General features: G+C 48.7%; 6 protein-coding genes across 6 annotated transcripts; 3 read left to right on the top strand and 3 right to left on the bottom strand.

The window, feature by feature from the left end:
- Nucleotides 1-75: 75 nt before the first annotated feature.
- ZWF1 (Glucose-6-phosphate 1-dehydrogenase) lies at nucleotides 76-3,743 on the top strand. The gene is made up of 9 exons (XM_058501357.1): nucleotides 76-251; nucleotides 307-1,113; nucleotides 1,219-1,480; nucleotides 1,694-1,766; nucleotides 1,823-1,843; nucleotides 1,896-2,240; nucleotides 2,295-3,234; nucleotides 3,291-3,399; nucleotides 3,478-3,743. The coding sequence occupies exons 3-9, from the start codon at nucleotides 1,437-1,439 to the stop codon at nucleotides 3,479-3,481; spliced, it is 1,536 nt and encodes a 511-aa protein (XP_058362676.1). The 5' UTR covers nucleotides 76-251; nucleotides 307-1,113; nucleotides 1,219-1,436; the 3' UTR covers nucleotides 3,482-3,743.
- Nucleotides 3,744-4,046: 303 nt separating this feature from the next.
- ONS95_007834 (uncharacterized protein) lies at nucleotides 4,047-5,720 on the bottom strand (the record flags this gene model as incomplete). The annotated part of the gene is made up of 3 exons (XM_058501356.1): nucleotides 5,428-5,720; nucleotides 4,291-5,192; nucleotides 4,047-4,205 (listed from the first exon to the last, which is right to left on the bottom strand). The coding sequence occupies exons 1-3, from the start codon at nucleotides 5,627-5,629 to the stop codon at nucleotides 4,047-4,049; spliced, it is 1,263 nt and encodes a 420-aa protein (XP_058362675.1). The 5' UTR covers nucleotides 5,630-5,720.
- A 781-nt stretch (nucleotides 5,721-6,501) lies between these two features.
- Nucleotides 6,502-9,707, bottom strand: ONS95_007832 (uncharacterized protein; the record flags this gene model as incomplete). The annotated part of the gene is made up of 3 exons (XM_058501354.1): nucleotides 6,502-9,235; nucleotides 9,285-9,465; nucleotides 9,515-9,707. 3 exons carry the CDS (start codon nucleotides 9,705-9,707, stop codon nucleotides 8,422-8,424), a joined length of 1,188 nt encoding a protein of 395 aa, XP_058362673.1. The 3' UTR covers nucleotides 6,502-8,421.
- ONS95_007833 (uncharacterized protein) lies at nucleotides 6,680-7,669 on the top strand (the record flags this gene model as incomplete). The annotated part of the gene is made up of 1 exon (XM_058501355.1): nucleotides 6,680-7,669. One exon carries the CDS (start codon nucleotides 6,680-6,682, stop codon nucleotides 7,667-7,669), a length of 990 nt encoding a protein of 329 aa, XP_058362674.1.
- Nucleotides 9,708-10,978: 1,271 nt separating the features above from the next.
- Nucleotides 10,979-13,206, top strand: MEX67 (nuclear mRNA export, poly(A)+RNA binding protein; the record flags this gene model as incomplete). The annotated part of the gene is made up of 3 exons (XM_058501353.1): nucleotides 10,979-11,461; nucleotides 11,640-13,100; nucleotides 13,162-13,206. The coding sequence occupies 3 exons, from the start codon at nucleotides 10,979-10,981 to the stop codon at nucleotides 13,204-13,206; spliced, it is 1,989 nt and encodes a 662-aa protein (XP_058362672.1).
- Nucleotides 13,207-13,946: 740 nt separating this feature from the next.
- SUL2_2 (Sulfate permease 2) lies at nucleotides 13,947-16,579 on the bottom strand (the record flags this gene model as incomplete). The annotated part of the gene is made up of 4 exons (XM_058501352.1): nucleotides 13,947-14,562; nucleotides 14,616-16,060; nucleotides 16,107-16,252; nucleotides 16,303-16,579. 4 exons carry the CDS (start codon nucleotides 16,577-16,579, stop codon nucleotides 13,947-13,949), a joined length of 2,484 nt encoding a protein of 827 aa, XP_058362671.1.
- Between the last annotated feature and the right edge of the window lie 1,856 nt (nucleotides 16,580-18,435).

Raw genomic sequence — 18,435 nt, 5'->3', positions numbered from 1 at the left:
CAGAAAGCCGTATCACGTGATTGGTCACGAATATCCATCCTTCCCAAGTTTGAAGTAAGTGTTCAGCTACGAGAAGAAAATTCAAGATCTTGGTTGTGTCACTCTTCAGGAAATTTCAAGTTGCTGCTTCGTCACTACCTTTTGATTGTTGATTTGCTGAGCATCTGAGAATCTTTGAAGCCCAAGAGCTGAAGCTTCTCTCCCCTTCCATTATCAACATGATGCAAAAGCACTCCAAATAATTTGAATAAGTTAGTGGAATCGTCCAAATACAGCCTCCATTGTCAACTGAAACTCAATGCAAAGATCGAGTTATAAATCCTCAATATTGTCCAGCAGACCCATTGGCCACACAGGATGCCATTCTGGATGGTGCCCAGATAGGGCAATCTTCCAACCACTAGCAGACTTGCACACCTGCACCACTAGCAATCCCGACCATCCCTGGAGAAATCATCAACCGTCATTAACTTCAATGGGTTATAATTCATCGAGATTGTAGTCCAGCCATTTCGGACTTCAAGCTTGCGGGCATCCGCTTGTCCTTGCTTGACTACTCATTCATTGCTAAGTGTGGTGATTGATGGAGTTGGAATTAGCGACTTTGGTATGATATTCATCCCGGATGGTCAAAAACGGGAAAGAAACTCGTCCTGAGAAGGAAATCTTGGCTTTACGAGCAGTTGCGACATCCACTTTGTGTCGAATCCATAGGTAGGCTCGTTCTGCCAGGTCTATATTCCACAACTTCAAAATCGACGTTAGTCACAGCAGAGACTTGAACCTCCGTAAAAACTTCCGGAGGTCCCATAAGCAAGGCTGAGAACCAGTTTTAATGCGACCTGCTTATAAACAATCCAGCCAGACGTGAGGACTTGGACCTCCACTTCTGCCGCAGAATGATGTGTATAAAGACGAAAGGGAGCAAAGGCACTGGAATGATGCATATTCCAGAGTGAAGTGGTCCCAGTGTACTCGGATCATAGATAAATAGATTTGGATATCTCTGGTTGCCAACCCCCTCAACAGCTCGAGTCCATCTGGCGAGCCTTTGCACTGTCTCTTGTCTCCGGTCGCGCACCCTCCATATCCACTCCGCCTCCTAACAGTCCGGTAATTAGTCCCAGCACCTTCGGTGACTTCCAAGAAACGCGCAGTGCGTCTGTACCGCGAGTCGTAGCGCTGTGGTGGGCTCTGGATAGCTGACAGTGGCACTAGCAGTGAGGTTGGAATAACTCCGTTCCAGCCGCCGTTCGACCCCGCTGTGCTGTACATAGCGGTAGCTCCCTCGCTCGAATTTGATCCATCCTCCGAACTCAACATTTTCCTCCACATCCTCGACTTCCTCCTCAAGACTGCCCTTTTCCTTCCTCCTGCAACTCGGACACCTTTCCAATCCTCTACAGCCCTTCGAGTAGGTCTCAGACATAGTCAAGATGGCGGACACCTTGATCAAGCCCGAAGAACCGCACAATGCTGGGTGAGTTGCTTCAACTTTCCCCCACTGGTCGCTCTACGTCACTTGAAGTCAGGAATCAACAAAGATCTGTGGCATCTCGACCCCAACATTCGGAATACCTGGAGAATCTCTGCAGAGCTGCAGGCTGTTCGAGCACTTGACTGTCTTATTTTTGCATTTTCAATTATGTTTGTCTTTCAAATCGCGGTTACTAATCGTATTTTACCCCACTAGGTCAATTGAGCTGAAAGACAACACCGTCGTTGTTGTCCTGGGTGCATCTGGTGATTTGGCAAAGAAGAAGACCGTATTTATCTGCAGATCAAGGACATTGTGAAGAGATGCTAACGTTAATACAATTAGTTCCCGGCCCTTTTCGGTCTTGTTTGTTGCCCGTCCTTTCCATCTTGTAATCCACTGACGTGCAACATGACAGTACCGCAACCAATTTCTTCCAAAAGACATTCGGATCGTTGGATATGCGCGGACGAAGATGGACCATGAGGAATACCTCAAGCGGGTCAAATCATACATCAAGACGCCTACGAAGGATATGGAACAGCAGCTTCAGGATTTCTGCGATATCTGTACTTATGTTTCTGGACAGTATGACAAGGATGAATCATTTGAGCAGTTGGAAAAACATCTTGTAGAGATCGAAAATGGACGCGAGGAGACCAACCGCGTTTTTTACATGGCACTCCCACCCAGCGTTTTCACCACAGTTTCCCAGCACCTGAAGAAATGCTGCTATCCCAAGAATGGAATTGCAAGAATTATCGTAGGTTATTGCTTTACAGAGCTTCGACCCCAAAGGCTAATTTTACAATTACAGGTCGAGAAGCCATTCGGAAAGGATCTTGCTAGTTCGAGAGAATTGCAGAAGGCTCTGGAGCCAAACTGGAAGGAGGAGGAGATCTTCCGTATTGACCATTATCTGGGGAAGGAGATGGTCAAGAACATTCTGATCTTGAGATTCGGTAACGAATTCTTCGGCGCAACCTGGAACCGAAACCACATCGATAACGTTCAGATCTCTTTCAAGGAGCCATTCGGCACCGAGGGACGTGGCGGATACTTTGATGAGTTCGGTATCATTAGAGATGTCATGCAGAACCATCTGCTCCAAGTCTTGACTCTCTTGGCTATGGAGAGACCAATTTCCTTCTCCGCGGAAGATGTTCGGGATGAGAAGGTCCGCGTTTTGCGAGGTATCCCAGCGATCGAGCCAAAGAACGTTATCATCGGTCAATACGGCAAGTCTCTTGACGGAAACAAGCCTTCATACAAGGAAGATGATACCGTGCCAAAGGATTCCAGATGTCCTACATTCTGCGCAATGGTTGCTTTCATCAAGAACGAGAGATGGGACGGTGTGCCTTTCATCCTGAAGGCCGGAAAAGCTCTCAATGAGCAGAAAACCGAGATCAGAATCCAGTTCAAGGACGTTACTTCTGGCATTTTCAAGGATATTCCACGAAACGAACTTGTTATGCGGATCCAGCCTAACGAGAGTGTTTATATCAAGATGAATTCCAAGCTTCCCGGTCTGAGCATGCAAACTGTTGTCACAGAACTCGACTTGACCTACAGACGCCGATTCTCAGACTTGAAGATCCCAGAAGCCTACGAATCGCTTATTCTCGATGCTCTTAAAGGCGACCACTCTAACTTCGTCCGTGATGATGAATTAGATGCTAGTTGGAGAGTCTTTACACCTCTTCTGCACTACCTTGAAGATAACAAGGAAATTATTCCCATGGAATACCCGTACGGTATGTTAACTTGGCTAGGAATCTCTTTGCACATAGAACGCTAATTTTCGATCTAGGATCGCGTGGACCTGCAGTTCTGGACGACTTCACTTCTTCATACGGCTACAAATTCTCTGATGCAGCTGGATACCAATGGCCAACCACGCAAACGGCACCCAACAAGTTGTAAGTATGCATCTAGATCTAGAATCAGGTCAGGATAGATAGAAAGAATTCATGTTAAGACTACCTTCTTTGGCACAGCTAGTTGAGTCAACAAACAACCTCCCCGTTCGGACGCATCTCAGTCACTATCCTTGTCCCTGGTCTACCTAAAAAGGTCTGTCTATTGGCAATGGTACAGGCTACGAAGAGAATATCGTGCGGTGGATCTCGTGATAACAAATTTTCTCCCCTCTTTTGAAAGTATCGATGCGGGCGTCGCAAAAAGGGTTGCCTCGACTGGCAGGATGGATAGCAAGATGATAATTTTGGCTCTATGAGCAGCAGCACCAAATAATGGATCTGAGCATTATTCTAGTCATAAAGCCGTGACTTCAGTCTACTGTCAACTGCGTTGATTTTCTGTGCTTTGACTGGTGCGCTTAGCGTTAAGGATGTTGTTTAGTTGCGGTGAGCTGTTCCCCACTTATTCACTGCATGAGGTATCGAGCTGCCGGAGTCAAGCGTCCTTGAACAAGTCTTTCTGCTTACCTAGACCCGGAAGAGCCATGGAGCAGCGCGTCGGGATAGTTAATTGACTCGGAATTCTGAGTCTGCATCAGAATACCCAGTTTCCACCAACAGTGCCCAAGTCCATAATCTTGGAAAAGCTACAACAGCAACTCCACTTCCCTCAGAGCCCTCAGTGTAGGCGCACTCTCAATCATTTCCCTTAGCAGCCTCTTATAGTCCCATCCTAGACCCTTCGCAGCTATAGCCGTTAAGCTTGCCTGATCATCTCGTCCCGGTCTTCCAGGGCCGGTCATATTCTGCAAACTGTTTGAGCCAATGTCCCAAAACCACATAATATACATTTTTTTCCTTCAAAATCAAGGTTTCTGGAGAAGTACTCACTGGCTTCATGTTAACATCGAACAACGCAAACCTCTCCCCATTCTCCTTTGCCTTCCCAAATCTCCGCACGTCAACTCTGATGGGCGCCGTTGCACCGAGCAATTTTGCAACGCCCTCACACTCCTTCATCACCTCCCCATAAGTTACACCCGCCTCACACTCTTCCTGAGTGACAACCCTCGAGTTAGCAGTCACGGCTACAATGCCATTATACGGCGCCACGCCCTGCTCATGCCCAAACCTCGTTACGATAGGTAATGCCCAATGAGTTGCATGTGATGGCGAAGGCGGCATGACCGTCACTGTGGCTTCTTCGCCGCTGAGATATTCTTCGATCATCACGCTTGATGAGTCCTTGAATAGTAAAGAGAAGTGTGCTGCTAGGGAGTCTGTATCGTGACAGACTTTTACACCAAAACTGCCTCTGCCGCGGATTGGCTTGCCGACTACTGGATACGGCAAATACAGTTCTTTCAACGTAGTATAGATGTCCAATTCTGGAGAAGTATCTATTGTCCATCCTTGCGGTAACGTAAACTTCCCACATTCTTTACTCGAGTTTGTGGAGTAAGACCTTAGGAAATCATTAACCTTCGCTTTATCGTCACCAGTCTCCACCAACTTGGGCGGTTGAGCAATGATTCGAAGACTATCTTGGTAGGCGTCTAAAGCAGGCAGGTTCTGGAGCGGGTGTGCAGAGAAGAGGATTGTGTTCGCCCAGAGGTGGGTGGTGGTGCCATTTCGGAGGGCAGAGAAGATTCCTGATGTGGTGTCGGGGAAAGACCAGTGGGTTTGGTTAGTAGGTGAGGGAGAGAGGATGGGGGTGTGGATTTCGATGCTGGGCTGCTCAGAAAGGGACTTAGAGAGTGTGTAGGCGATGTCGGCGCTGGAGTCTTGGTATCCTGGATACACGCTTAGTGCAAAGCCTGGAAGAGGTATATTGAAATGAAACAAAGTGTAGTAGATAATTTCGGTTACGACAATTTAATTGAGCTCACATATGCTAACCTGTAACTCTAAACTCGGAGATACAAGCCATTAATAACGAACCAAGAAATGGAATGACTGGGAGGAAATGAAAAGCATTGAGCACATAAAAATCAAAAGCATCAAGAAAACCACGAGATTTTAACCTACCTCCTGGCTTCATAGGCTTTCTGATACCATTTATAAGTGGTAGTTCGATAGCTTGGTGGAGAACCGCAAGTCGTATTTCTGGAACCATTGAGGACATTTTCCGTGATCTTGGGCTTTTGAAATCTAGATGTGATAGCTTTGGTCTCAAAGTAGGACGCTTGAATATTTGACTCGGGAAGTATGAGATGGAGGTCAGCGACATTGTATTTTCCTCGGAAGGTCAAGCGTTGAGAGGTTGGGTGATATGATTGTTATGTAAGACGCGGGGTTGATTCCCTCTCGGCGGATCTTGACTTTGTCTAACGTAGCCTTTCGCATGCAAAGTGCTATAGACTTGCGATTCAATAATACTTGGTGTCTTTCTTGACGAAGTCTCCTGGCTTGGGAGATTCTAATTGAAGCATAGCAGACAAGTCATCCGGGTCAACCCAAGCGAAGCCGCTACCGCCGTTCCACTACTGGGGCGATCCGAGTTAAGATCATCACATGTATTTATAGAATGAAAATGAAATCGAGAGAATTTTTGTAGCAATCAAGGTTCATATCTAAGAATGTCTGAACGCCAAGTCCGTGTACTCTTCAAGCGCCTTTTCTGGAGCTTATATTCACATTCACCAGGAAGTGGCCTTTGATGCCTCGTGAGCCTCGTCTAGGACCAAAAATCCAGATTTAGTTCTTCGCAGTCTCCTTCTCCACACTCGTATGTTGTATCTTTGTGGCTTCTATGTCTGCTCCAAAGTTACTAAGGGAACATGAGCCTATCATCAGATATATCTTTCGGGACTTTCTGCCTTTTCATGCCTCTGCCATCCTGGCATTCAAGTAGATCTAAGGCGGTAAATATTCCTAGGCTGCAATTAATCAGGTCACACCAGCCTGTTATCACTGATTTTAAAGTGGGAGGTCAGACGGACCATGGAGTCTTAAGTTTTGGTTATGTTACCAGTTCAGTGAGGATAGGAGCTGGCTCTTGGTCGACCTTAGTGCCAGTCTTTCGTCGTACTAAGTATTAGCCCCCACCGTTATGAATTATTCTCCCACACTTCAAAGTCTTCTAACTTATTGTTAATATAGTACTCCGACTTAAGCTCAAGTTGCCAAAGGATCTACCAAAAATCATTTCCGGAGCTGTCGTGGAAGAAGATTCCAATGAAGTCTTTATTCTCTGAATCCTTCTTACAGACGTCCTAAGCCTTTCATCGATACGATCTCAACCTGTACAGTTTACAAAAAGAAGAAAAAAACAGCCATCATGCCTCCGATGGCATTTACTCCCGCCTTACAGCGTCACACACCTTGTTGGGAGGTTTTAGAGCTAGGCCATCCTGGCCATCTGGAATGTTACAATTGCAAGAAGCTACATCCTATCACCGACGTATTGGCTCATCCCGAATCATGGTCAAAGTGCAGGACAGGAGACCGAAAACTTCGCGTGGCAGATTACATTCATCCAAATTTCGACTTGCTGATATTTCGTATCATTATGAAACAGCACCGTCAAGGGCAAGACCAACGACACCTGCTGGAGCTACTCACTTACCGCGGCAAAGCTACAATCGAAGACGCTCAAGTCAAACAGTTTATTGCAGAACCGAGAATCGCCAACGGTAGCCTATTGATGCGTTCGCAAACGACATACGTAGTACCTTATGCTCAGGTATCCAATCAAGAATATCTGTTTGACAGAAATCTGCTGAAGTGTCCGCACACTTGTAGATGGTCACCTGGTAATAGCATCGTCACCAATCGCTTGCACCGATGGGTCAGAATTCTCAAAAGCTTGTCAGAAGATCAGCAGGAGCACATCATGGACTATCGTTGTGATTTCTGCCCAACAGAGTTTAATGTTAGTCTTGAGCGACTCAAAGGCCAAGGCGTAGTTCTTCGTATTCTCAAATGGCAGGACATCGGCACAGGTCTGTCTCCCGTAGATGAGGACATTCCGTCACTCACGTCTCGTGGTCTGCATCCCTGTTTTAGTCGGAAATATGAGAAAGTAAGCTACGAATCCCCACGAACTAGGTTTGAAGGAGCTGAACCCGGTGGAGACCCTGCTGCTCTGTCGCAAAAGGAAAGAGAGGAATTGTTTGCATTGTACAGCACATGGCGAGCAAAGCTGCTAAGGTGTAGAGACAAAGTCCGCTGGCCCCTACTGGGCTATGGCCGACCCTTCCCGCAGCACTATGGGCCTTATTATGAGCGTCAGATGCGTATGGGGAGAGAGCCACTTGGTCTGTGGTGAGATATGTCGACTTCCTGATATAAGCGAGGGTGTAGGTAGAGCGGCCGTGAAGAGTGGTGGGATGTGTACCTAGGGGTGGGTGCCCGTCGTCGAGCGAAAACGTGATACTAAGTTTCCAAGAGTCGGGTTATCGTAGGTGTAATCTTACGGTGATGCTGCGCAAACGCGAACCATGTCTTGTACTTTGTAGCATTTGAAGTCAACTCACTTCAAGATGTATAGGAACTCGGTACACCTCCAAATGTTGTTTCAGAGAAGATACAACGTGTGAATCGGATTCTAAAGTCACGGCTTCTGCAAGTTTAACGTCAACCATCGAAGAATTGATTTGAGCACGGAACTTGAGCATACAGTGGGGTTACCAAGGTTTTGATTCTCTAGTAGAGCTGTTCCTGGACTTATTGCATGTCAAAATAGGGTTAACAACATGTAGTTAGTCCAAAAGCCATCATTAGAGCTCACGATAGGCGGTAATAATGTAGAGGGGGTGTGAATAGCAAAAAAGGTTCATATTTAAGATCCAAGATCTCCAAACGCCAGACCCATGCCAAACCCATATGCTCTTCACGCCAATTTCTTCAGAGATTCTTCGATTGCATTTTCTTCAGCCTCGTCGTTCCCTCGTACACTCCCCGGTCCACTGCTGCTGCTACTGTCAAGGTTCCTCCTATGATAGCACACAGTCCAGTCAAGAAACCAGCCAGGCTCTTGGTTCGCTCTTCGCGGTTGATAACTTTCATTGGGGAGATGTCCTAATTAGTGTTAGTAGATATCATAGCAATTGCTGTGGAAGAACATACATATGAGAAAAAGACTCCGGGAATACCGCCACGAGCGTGTAGCTTCTCCTTGTGACCTGTTGCGGAATCATCACCACCGCTCAGGCTTCTCCTGTGGCTTGTGACGGAATATTGATGAGTTTCAACGCTGCCATCGTCCAGATGACCATACTGTCCGATTCCAACATGGTCGCCAGGGATGTTGGCGGATGAGCTGTCCCATCCGAGAGGCAGATACGAGGTTGGAACAACTTTCACGAAGTACATGAAGTTGTATGCAGATTCAGAGGTGACTTGCTCGGTATCGTCCAATGGGTTGATGTGATGATTTGTCCATGGCATCTGCTTGCTTCCCAATTTCTTTGTGACACTATCGGGAAGTTGTGGTCCGAATCTAAGAGCGTGGATGTGATGCGAAAAAACATGTCCTCCAGCAATTGGGGTATCGAAGTAGTTGTTTAGATCGTGAACGTGCATGTTGCCATTGCTGAAACTCCTTCCTGGCGCTATGTGGAAGTTTCCAACGACCTTGTTCACCCGAAGACCTCCTTCAATCCGACATCCTTCTTTTCTCTGCTCATCCAATCGCTCTCCGTAGTGCTCCCGCTCGCATTGCTCAACGTTTTCACCTCGTCCAAATGCCCACGAAACACTCGCGTAAGCCTCTCGAACTTCCTCGCAGGTGTTACAGCAGCCAGGTTTCTGAGCGTTCGGGGGAGGATTTGCGCCATAACATCCACCGCAGTAGTCGGGGTCCAAATGGGTAGCTTGGTCGTCGGCATTGTGCCTGGATACGATTAGTAGGCCGATTTGTCTAAAATGTGTCTGGAACTCACAACTCCAGTAATTTGATATCAATTGCCGCACCACCCTCTGCTTCTGGCGCAAGTCTCACTTTGTGCACACCATGCATGATACCTGTCTGCTGCTCTCCAGAAACGTCCATCACATCCAGTGTCAAGAGCTCGCAAGGTATTCTCGGGAAAGTGATATTGAGATGTATCTCCATTTTTTCACCTGGCAGAGTCAGTAAAGCCTCTTTCTACCATGGCGTGTGTGTCCGTACTTCTTCCCTTGTCCACAATCAGCTCCGGGTGGACAACTATACGCCTGTAATCTGCCCATTCTCCCAGCGCCAAATACAGAACGATCAGCAGTGAAGCTATCGTAACAATTCCTCCCGAAGTCGTGCGGACTCGGGCTTCATCGACCGTTTTGGTGAAGGCATCTAGCCTCGTAAATCTTGACTTCGCAGGCATACTACTTCTTGAAGATCGCAAGGAAATGGAGGGGATCTGGCTGTGAAGCCTCGCGGCGGTGGTGGCACCAGTGCACTTAAAGATGCATAAATCAAGGGAAATACCAATCAATTAGCTGGAAACATGAAGTGAAAGAAGCGTCGATGCGGAGTCTCGCGAGTTACTTGTTGCGCCGAACAGTTATCTCGAGGTCTTGCGTGTCCTTGGGGGGATCAATTCACTGAGGCCAGATCATGAACTTTACCTCGTTCGCACTAGGTTCGTGCACCCCTGCTGCTACTGTACTGTACTGTATTGCTGCTGCTGCCCTGTCGCGCCGCAGGACCAGGGACAGCCGGATAAGGTACTTAAACTCTTAAACTGCATGGCATGTGGGGGTCCTCCAAGGCTCGAGACTCGAGGCTCTTGAAGGAAGTGCACGCTGGCGGATTTTCAAAGTCGAATTGGAATTGTTACTGTACTAACTCGACATGATAGCTGAATGAAGGTAGCTGTGAACCAAGCAATTCTCATCACCCCTGTTACTGGGAAGTCATTAATTGACATGCACTTCACTGGCTTTGAACCGTCCTCAGATGAGAAAACGTTGAAGATGTCTCGGCAGTCAGCACTTTACACAGGCATCGTGCTGGTGCCTTGTTCGGGAGCCTCTCGTTCGCAACATTTGACGATCGAGTATCAAAGAAAAGAGACCTGGCCCGGTGCAAGATATGGGAGTCAAGTTTTGGTAGGTATGATTCACTCGATCATGACTTGACGATTTGCCTACCTACCCAAGGTAAGGTAAGTAAAAAGTCGTGGCTGTGACTGGGGTGACTTCAATGGCAACCTACCTAGGGACCTGGAAGCCAAGCCATATCACGGGGACGGGGGGTGCTGAGTCATCGCACGCCCACCCTCCCGCGCCCAGAATCTTCGGCTTCAGCCTTGCCCTCACGGCTTCCTATTCTTCTTTCATACAACTGAGCTTTCCTTTGTCTCAATCCACCACCACCGCCACTTTGCTACTCCAACACCGACGTCTTTGCTCGCCAATACAACACATTCTTTTCTTCTTCATTTCGACCTTCTTGGAGATACCTTCTCCGTCACAGTCTTTTACCAGAAAAACACCCGCAACGAAATCTGCGACAGCTACCACGAAACACCGTCATCCCACCAAGCAACACCAGCGATTACGGATCGAACCAAGAACAAACCACCACCAGCATAATCGCCATACTCGCATTCACAAACGACCTCCTCAGTTACAAGAACCCCACAACAAGAAAATGCTCAGCAACCCCCCCCCTCGAGGGCCCCGAGGCTCCTCCCCACAGGTTCGTGGCAGAGGACGAGGTGGTGTACAAAAGCGCAGAGCTGGCGGCGCAACGACGAGAGTTGATAAAGATGGTGACCTGGTCATGGATGCGGCTGCTACGACTGCTGATAAGCCTAGGTTAGGGAGTGGCAGAGGCAAGATCTCGCCTGGCCGTACAGGGCGTTCACAAGGTCCAGCCTCGCGCTCTGGTGGAAGAGGAAATCATGTTTCCGACCGGGCCAAGCAAAATATCATCCGTGGCCTAGGAGGATCACAGGCGAACGTTCTTGAGTCACGTATTACAGGAGGAGGACCGAAACTTCAAATTAGTGGCCTGAAAGACAGCAAAGCCGCCAAAAACCACGATGGAGGTCTTGAGGCACTACTTTCTTTCCTGGAGCGCAAGGCCAACGGACTAGATTCGAAGTCAAATAGAACTGTTAAGATCAAGAAGGTATGTCTACTACATTGATGGTGTGGAGGTAGAATTCTACGCGTCGCCCGTCTCTTTACACTCGTTCTTGATCACACCCACCAATATCGAGTCGAGGAACGATGGACATCCCCGTTCATACCGAACCGTTACCTGCAATCGCTTCCAAGGTCCTTATGCCTTGCTAACAACAAAATAGTCATCCATGGTCGGTGACTCCGTCTTCATCACTGCCAGTCCAGACGACATGGCTACCATTCTGAAGCTGAACAACTTCAACTTCGCTGGAGCAATCTTGAAAATCAGATCCCTTGATGCAGCTGGAAAGGAGTCTGAAACTTCTGCTTCGACGTCAGAGGTCAAAGACCAGTTACGGGGAGTCCTAGCTGCTAGATACGATACTGGCCTGAAGCTCTTGAACCTGTCCGCCCTTGTTGCGGACCCCGGACTGAACTCGATGGGTATGTTCAACGGAAGTACCAATACATCAAAGATCTTCCCAGCTTTGATGATTGTATGCGATGAGCTTTTCAAGACCAGAAGAGAGAAGAGAGAAGCCATCACCAGTGTCACTCTCGCAGACAATGGCCTAAGCAAGGTTGACGAAGTTAACCTCCTTGCCGAGATGTTCCCCGACATCAAGAACATCGACCTATCTCGAAACAACCTCACAGACTTGAGCTCTATTGACGCATGGCAAAAGAAGTTCCGCAATATGGAGCACCTTATCCTCGTTGGTAATCCAATTGAGGCCCAGCTAGCAACACTTAAGGACGAGATCATGAAGCGCTACCCAAAGCTTCACACGCTGAACAACATCAAAGTCAGAACACCAGAGGAAGTTGCCATCAAAGTCGCGGCTGACGAAGCTGCGAGAAATCCATTCCCAGTTCTTGGACCTCAATTCCAAGACGTCGGTGGCGTTGGCGCAAACTTCGTCACACAGTTCTTTGCACTCTACGACACCAATCGTACCGGCTTTCTTGGTCAATTCTACGACGCCCACTCCAAGTTTTCTCTTGCGATAAACATGACGGCTCCAAGAAGTACAGAAGTCTCGGTTCCCGTTCAGCCTTGGTCGGAATACACCAAGCACTCTCGGAACCTTCTCAAGATCAACCATCTGAACGCCAGAATGAATCGTCAATACAAAGGGGTGCAGGATATTCAAACAGTCTGGGCCACCTTACCAGGGACTCGACACCCAGATCTACACACGCAGGGAGATAAGTACATGATCGAATGCTGTCCAGTCTCTGGTCTTCCAGACCTTACCGGCCAAGCTGCCCATGGTGTTGACGGACTTATGATCACCATCCATGGCGAATTCGAAGACCAAGCACCGAACAACGCCGAAAAGTCACTCCGCAGCTTCACACGCAACTTCGTACTGGGTCCTGGCGCTCCTGGTGGTCCACAGATCCGAGTCGTCAGTGATATGCTTTCTCTCCGAGGATGGGCACCCCTGCCGCACCCCATCTCAACGCAAACGCTACAACAACAAGCACTTACTCCAGAGCAACAAGTCCTTCAACAACAAGAGGCTATTGCAACCCAACTAACGGAGAAGACTGGAATGACTCTAGAATATTCGGCTATGTGCTTGAACGAGACCGGATGGGACCTTGAGAAGGCCTTCGCTGCCTTCACTGCGAACAAGGTAGGCCAACACTCCTTCTCCTACCATAGTCAACCCTGGTATTTTGACTAACATTCAATAGGCAGCCCTGCCAGCCGAAGCATGGATCGGAGGAGTTCCCAGATAAGCGAAGGCTGCGAAGTGAAATGGAAGAGGAAACATGATTTGTTACGGAAGTTGCCTAGGGAATGATGGAATGGAAGTGATTTTGATTCGTCCAACTGCACACGGACGGGATATGGGAAGAAAAAATTGGAGATATTGCATGACATGCACTGGGAATTGTGCTTATGTCACAGGAGTTTTTATTGATTTTCTTCTGCTAGTAAGCAAGCATGGAGTTAGGGCGGAAGGGCAGGATGGGAGGTCTATTCAATGCCTCATTCTGCAAGCATCGTGGTCATCAATCAATGCCATCATAGATAAATGGTATGCCAGACGGAAAGACGATCAGCTGTCTAAAGGCACAGTTGGTCACTCGCTTCCGCATCCTGACGGAGTTACATAGTGTCGAGATACCAATTGAAGAATTTTACAGTCTCTTCTCATCAAAGTCATGGAAATAAAACCTCAGCCCCCTTTTTTTGACTGCGGGTCGCAGAATTTGATTTACCCGTCTTTACTCTCTGCTTTTAATCACATCTTAACAGTCATTTGGACATACTATACACCGGCAGCCCAAGTCACAATCTATTGAGCACAACTTCAGATGTGTGGAAACTAAAGCGAATGGATTATTCCTTTCACAGTGACCGATTCATTGTCCAGTCTCCAAACCAAACACTAAACACTAAGCTCAAAAGGTATCATATGTTTCAACCGCCACCAAAACAAATATCTATTCACACAACCTCCCCAACCTATAAATCAAGGCAGCTGACCGATCCCATTGCCACCCTGACTCTCATACGCCTCCTTCGCCTCCACATTTGCAATAGCGCTCTGCAGCGCACTAGTCAGGTCGATATGGAACAACGGTCTGTTCAGCCCATTCACCACAGCCGCCCGTCCCGCAGTCCTAATCGCCACATTCTTAAGATCGTTGCTCGAAAGTCCGCTGTCGGAATCTGCATTGATACCATCACCGTTTGACGGGCGGTTGGCCTCTCTTGTTCGTGTCTCCTCGAGTTCCTTCTCGTTTGCCGTCCGCTCAGCAGCTTGAGCAGCAGAGTCTGAACCGCCGAGCTCGGCGACACTGAAAATGGGCTTCCAGCGGTGTGTGGATGTCGAGTCGGGAGTTGGGTAGCCAAAGCCTGCGGAGACGAGGGCACGCTTGGTCCAGCGATTGTTGATGGAAGCGAAGTGCCAGTCGACCGTAGAGGGAGAAGCGTATTTGTCGAGTTGGTTGCGGACGTCAATTAGTTGTTGTACGGAAGTGATGTCGACGTTGTTGACGGAGGAGAGGTCTAGGATGATGGCTTTAAGGGTTGGGCGGTCGGCGTGGACTTCTGGGGCCTTGCCGCGGCGTGGGCCAGGGTCATTCCTATAGATTTGTTAATGAATATTCTGAAAGATTTGGGTAATGGCGGAACGTACCAAGGGCGATCACCAGGGCGAGGGTAGTGGTCGAGGTTTGTTCGGCGGGTGGTGGCAAAGACGTGGTTGGTCAACTGATCCAAGTAATGATTGGCATTTGGATAGTTGAAGCCCTCAGAAAAGCGGTATATAAAGACTCCTGGATATGGAACTTGAACTTCAATATCCGGGTTGGAGCCATCACCATGATCGAGGGGCAGAAAGATGTTTCTGCTTGAAGAGTCTTCGTGGGCTCCTCCGGATGTGGTGAAGGTGCCGTTGTTTGGGAGGAAAGGCTTGCTCTCGTTGCCGACAATGGATTCGCCAACGAGGGAGTGGACCTTGACCTTACCGAGAAATCTCCCCTTGGCTTTCAATACTCGATAAAGAAGAAGGGCAAGAGACACGCAGATTGTTGTGTAGATGCCGTTCTCGATGGAGGAGAAGATTGTGACGAACACTCCAGCGAAGAAGATCGGCACCTCGAGTGGTGAAACCCGCCAGAATTGGTAGACAGTATTAGGAGGAGTGATAAGATCTCCTACAGCGTGAATGATGACTGCTGACAAACTGGCACTCGGAATATAGAAGAAAACGGCGGGAAGGGCATAGATAGCTAAGAGGACGACGATTGCAGTGATCACACCCGCAAATGGGGTTCTGACGCCGGCTTTTGACTTGATAGCAGTTCGAGAGAATGACCCGGTGGCTGGGTAGGCTCCGAGGAAAGGTCCAAGGAGGTTGGTAACACCAATGGCAACCATTTCTTGGGATGGGTTGATGATGTAGTTGTTGATCCGTCCGAAGGACTTCGAAATAGCGATGTGCTCAATCAACAGGACAATGACAGCCGAGGGCAGCTCGCCAGCGAAGATGCTGATTATTTTTGTATTCACGGTGGGGACAGCAGCTGCTGTGAAACCTCTTGGAACCTTCTGGAGAATCTTGAACAGTGGCTTCTTGCGGTGGTGTCTGTTCACAAGCCAACTGATCATAGTGTACAGGAGAATGACGAATGCAGTTCGAAGAGTGGCGATGAAGAAGAATGTTTTCTGCCTCGTCGGCCACTTCTTTGCAGCAAGACTGCATCCTGCTCTAATGGCATATAGGAGGAAAAGAGCTGTGAGTCCCATCGCGGCATCCAGCGTCGTGTCCGGAAGGTGCTTGAAGGAGTTTATGATGACCCTGAATGTTTCGGCTCTGGTATCGAATTTCTTCGAATATCCCATCATGGTTGGAACTTGGCCAACAGCGATGTTGATTGCCGAACCCGTCATGAATGCGGAGATGGACACCAGAGGAATAAGGTCGACGATCCAGCCAGCTCGAATCAAGCCAATGAAGACAATGATAGCTCCGCAGATGATGGACAAAGCTGTTGCGATGACAGGTCCTGGAACTTCGGGATTGGTTTTGGCGGCATGCTTGACGATTTTACCCACGAGAGTAGACATGACGGCGACAGGCTGTTCAGGTTAGTTGGAGTTTTAGAATTTGATTGAAGAAACTTACGCCGATGGTAATATCCTTAGAAGTAGCAAAAAACCAATAGATCAGAACACCCATGAAGGATGTGTACAGACCATATTGCGGCGGTAACTCAGCCAGGACAGCATATGCCATCCCCTGGGGGACGACAACAGCACCGATGGTGATACCTATGAGGGAATTAGTTCATATCATACTGTTATGTTACAGATCTGCTTACCAGCAACCATGTCACCAGCAAACCATTGGGCGTTGTATCGCGTGATCCAATGGAGGAAGGGGAATAGTGACCAAAAATATTGGCGAACATCTCGTCCATTTGGTGTGACATCTTTCACCCAGTCAATCGCGTGGGGTTCTTGTTCGACATAGGTGTCTGCGGTTTGACTCGAGAAAACAGATTCTCCGCGACGAATTTCGTCGTCCAATTCATTTCGATAGTTGAGCTTGATACCGAGGCCTTTGGCCAAGGCATGTCCGACTTTGGTCGCAGACATCGTGGTGTATGAGCCGGGAGCCGTTGGTGTTGGGCGGAGAGTAGTGAAGCTTGGAACTCAACTACCAAGAGAACCAAGATGAGTCCAAGACGGGTGGCAGAAGGACAAGAGAAGGGATCTTATACAAAGATCTGTGATGGGTCCGAGGAAATAAGCTAGTGTGGGGGTAAGGTGCAGGATGCCTGCCAGAATTATCTGAGGCACAGCGGGAGACCAGGGCTGAGACTCCGTTGCTGGGAATGGAGCCAGAACCGTGGGGACGGAAGGCCTAGATGAGAGGACCTCGTGCCCAAGGGGTCTCAGGCTTGCCTGACTCAAAGTTTTTACGCAGATGAAAAACAAATTACGGACAACTCAGGGTCCAGACGAGGCGGCCGAGGTCGACGTGATATCAAAAAGGCACTCGCTGGAGGGTTGCGCAGCGCCACCAATAGATTGCGTGCTTCCTGGGCAGATGTGATTCGTGACTTCCAGACTACAGGCTCGGGCTGAGGAAAGGAAGCTCCAATAACGTTCTGACTGACTCTGGCGATGAAGGACTAGCTGAAGGTCGAGCTTGATCTGAGGATGGCAAAGAGGAGGATCAAAAGGCGTGAACAAGATCTGCAAGTGTACCACTCGAGATGAAATAGCTAGGTGATATAGGCGGGTTGGGACTTTGGCAGTCCAGTACCGAAATGGTGACGTTTGCCCCGTGTAAATAAATATGTTGAAGAGAGAAGAGCAACTGCACTAAGAACGAGACAGACCGAGCGGATGTAACTTGGGAGGTACAAAGAGGAGCGCTAGTAGATAATCGGCAATAAAATAAGGTCTGGTCGTACGAAAAGCAATTCGACAGATAGACAGGCAGACAGCGCAGACTTCTGAAATCTTCTGAAAGTGTCCTGCCCCGACCTCTCTGAGTTTTGATGATGGTCTTGTACCGATGGTATCATCGGCAGCCATGCCTGGAAGGTGGCTAGCTCCGTCGAGATCGCCGCCGGAATGAATGGTGAACAAATGAACATACACCATACCATGACTAGGGGGCCGAGGGGGCCCAGCAGAAAAGATGGAGCGCACATGCTCAGGACGAATGATGTCCGATCAGCGTTGCGGGAGAGGGGCGCACCAGGGCGTTGGAATTTGCACGCGTGGGCCACAGGAGCACTACTTGTCAAGCACGCCATTCTCTAGCTTACAATACTGTACCTTACGGAGACGACTACTGACGAGGCTGAGGGTAGTGAAAAGGAGGAAAGGGAGCGGGCAAGCGAGCGAGCAAGATGGACGGACGGATGTGGCCACCTCCACGTCTTACTCTTACAGTAGGACCATGTTGACGAGGACAGACTCGCAGAGTAGAAAGTAAATAGAGGGTAGCTTACGGTCTGGTTCCACGCAGAGACCGGGACCGGGACCGGGGCACCTGAATCCCAAAGCCAAGCTTACCTAAGCTTAAAGGACATGCTGGATGCTGGATGCTGGACACTGTACACTGGATACATGATACTGCAGCAAAAGGGGCAGTTGAGGCCCTGAGGGTCTCAATCGCATAAACTCAGCATCCAATCCAATAATATCCAATATCATCTCCTCGCTCTCTGTCTCATATTATTCTCTCTCATATCAAATGTTGGTGGTCTGCCCATACGCATCTGTAGAGAGCGGGCCAGCCGCCACACAGCCTTGCATGGCTTGGCAAGATCGAGCCCTGCTCGCCCTGGTGAAAAAGGTTGCGTGCGGTCACTCCAGCCAATCAGCAGCGACGCCCATGATGTGATACCAGGGATAAACGCCCCAAAAGCACATCATTTGCATCATGGCCCTGGAGAGGCTGGCGATAAGCAACGTCGGCAACTCGACCGCTCGCT

Source organism: Cadophora gregata, assembly GCF_030347475.1.
Source record: "Cadophora gregata isolate MNR1 chromosome Unknown scaffold_2, whole genome shotgun sequence".
NCBI classification, from domain to species: Eukaryota; Fungi; Ascomycota; class Leotiomycetes; order Helotiales; family Ploettnerulaceae; genus Cadophora; species Cadophora gregata.
This window is presented reverse-complemented; position numbering and strand designations above follow the sequence as displayed.

What these genes read in the sequence shown, in the direction of transcription:
- ZWF1 (XM_058501357.1), top strand. Translation starts at nt 1,437, where the DNA reads ATGGCGGACACCTTGATCAAGCCCGAAGAACCGCACAATGCTGG. An exon ending in GAAGAACCGCACAATGCTGG is followed by an intron (nt 1,481 to 1,693) that starts GTGAGTTGCTTC and finishes TTACCCCACTAG; the next exon opens with GTCAATTGAGCTGAAAGACA. An exon ending in ATTTGGCAAAGAAGAAGACC is followed by an intron (nt 1,767 to 1,822) that starts GTATTTATCTGC and finishes TAATACAATTAG; the next exon opens with TTCCCGGCCCTTTTCGGTCT.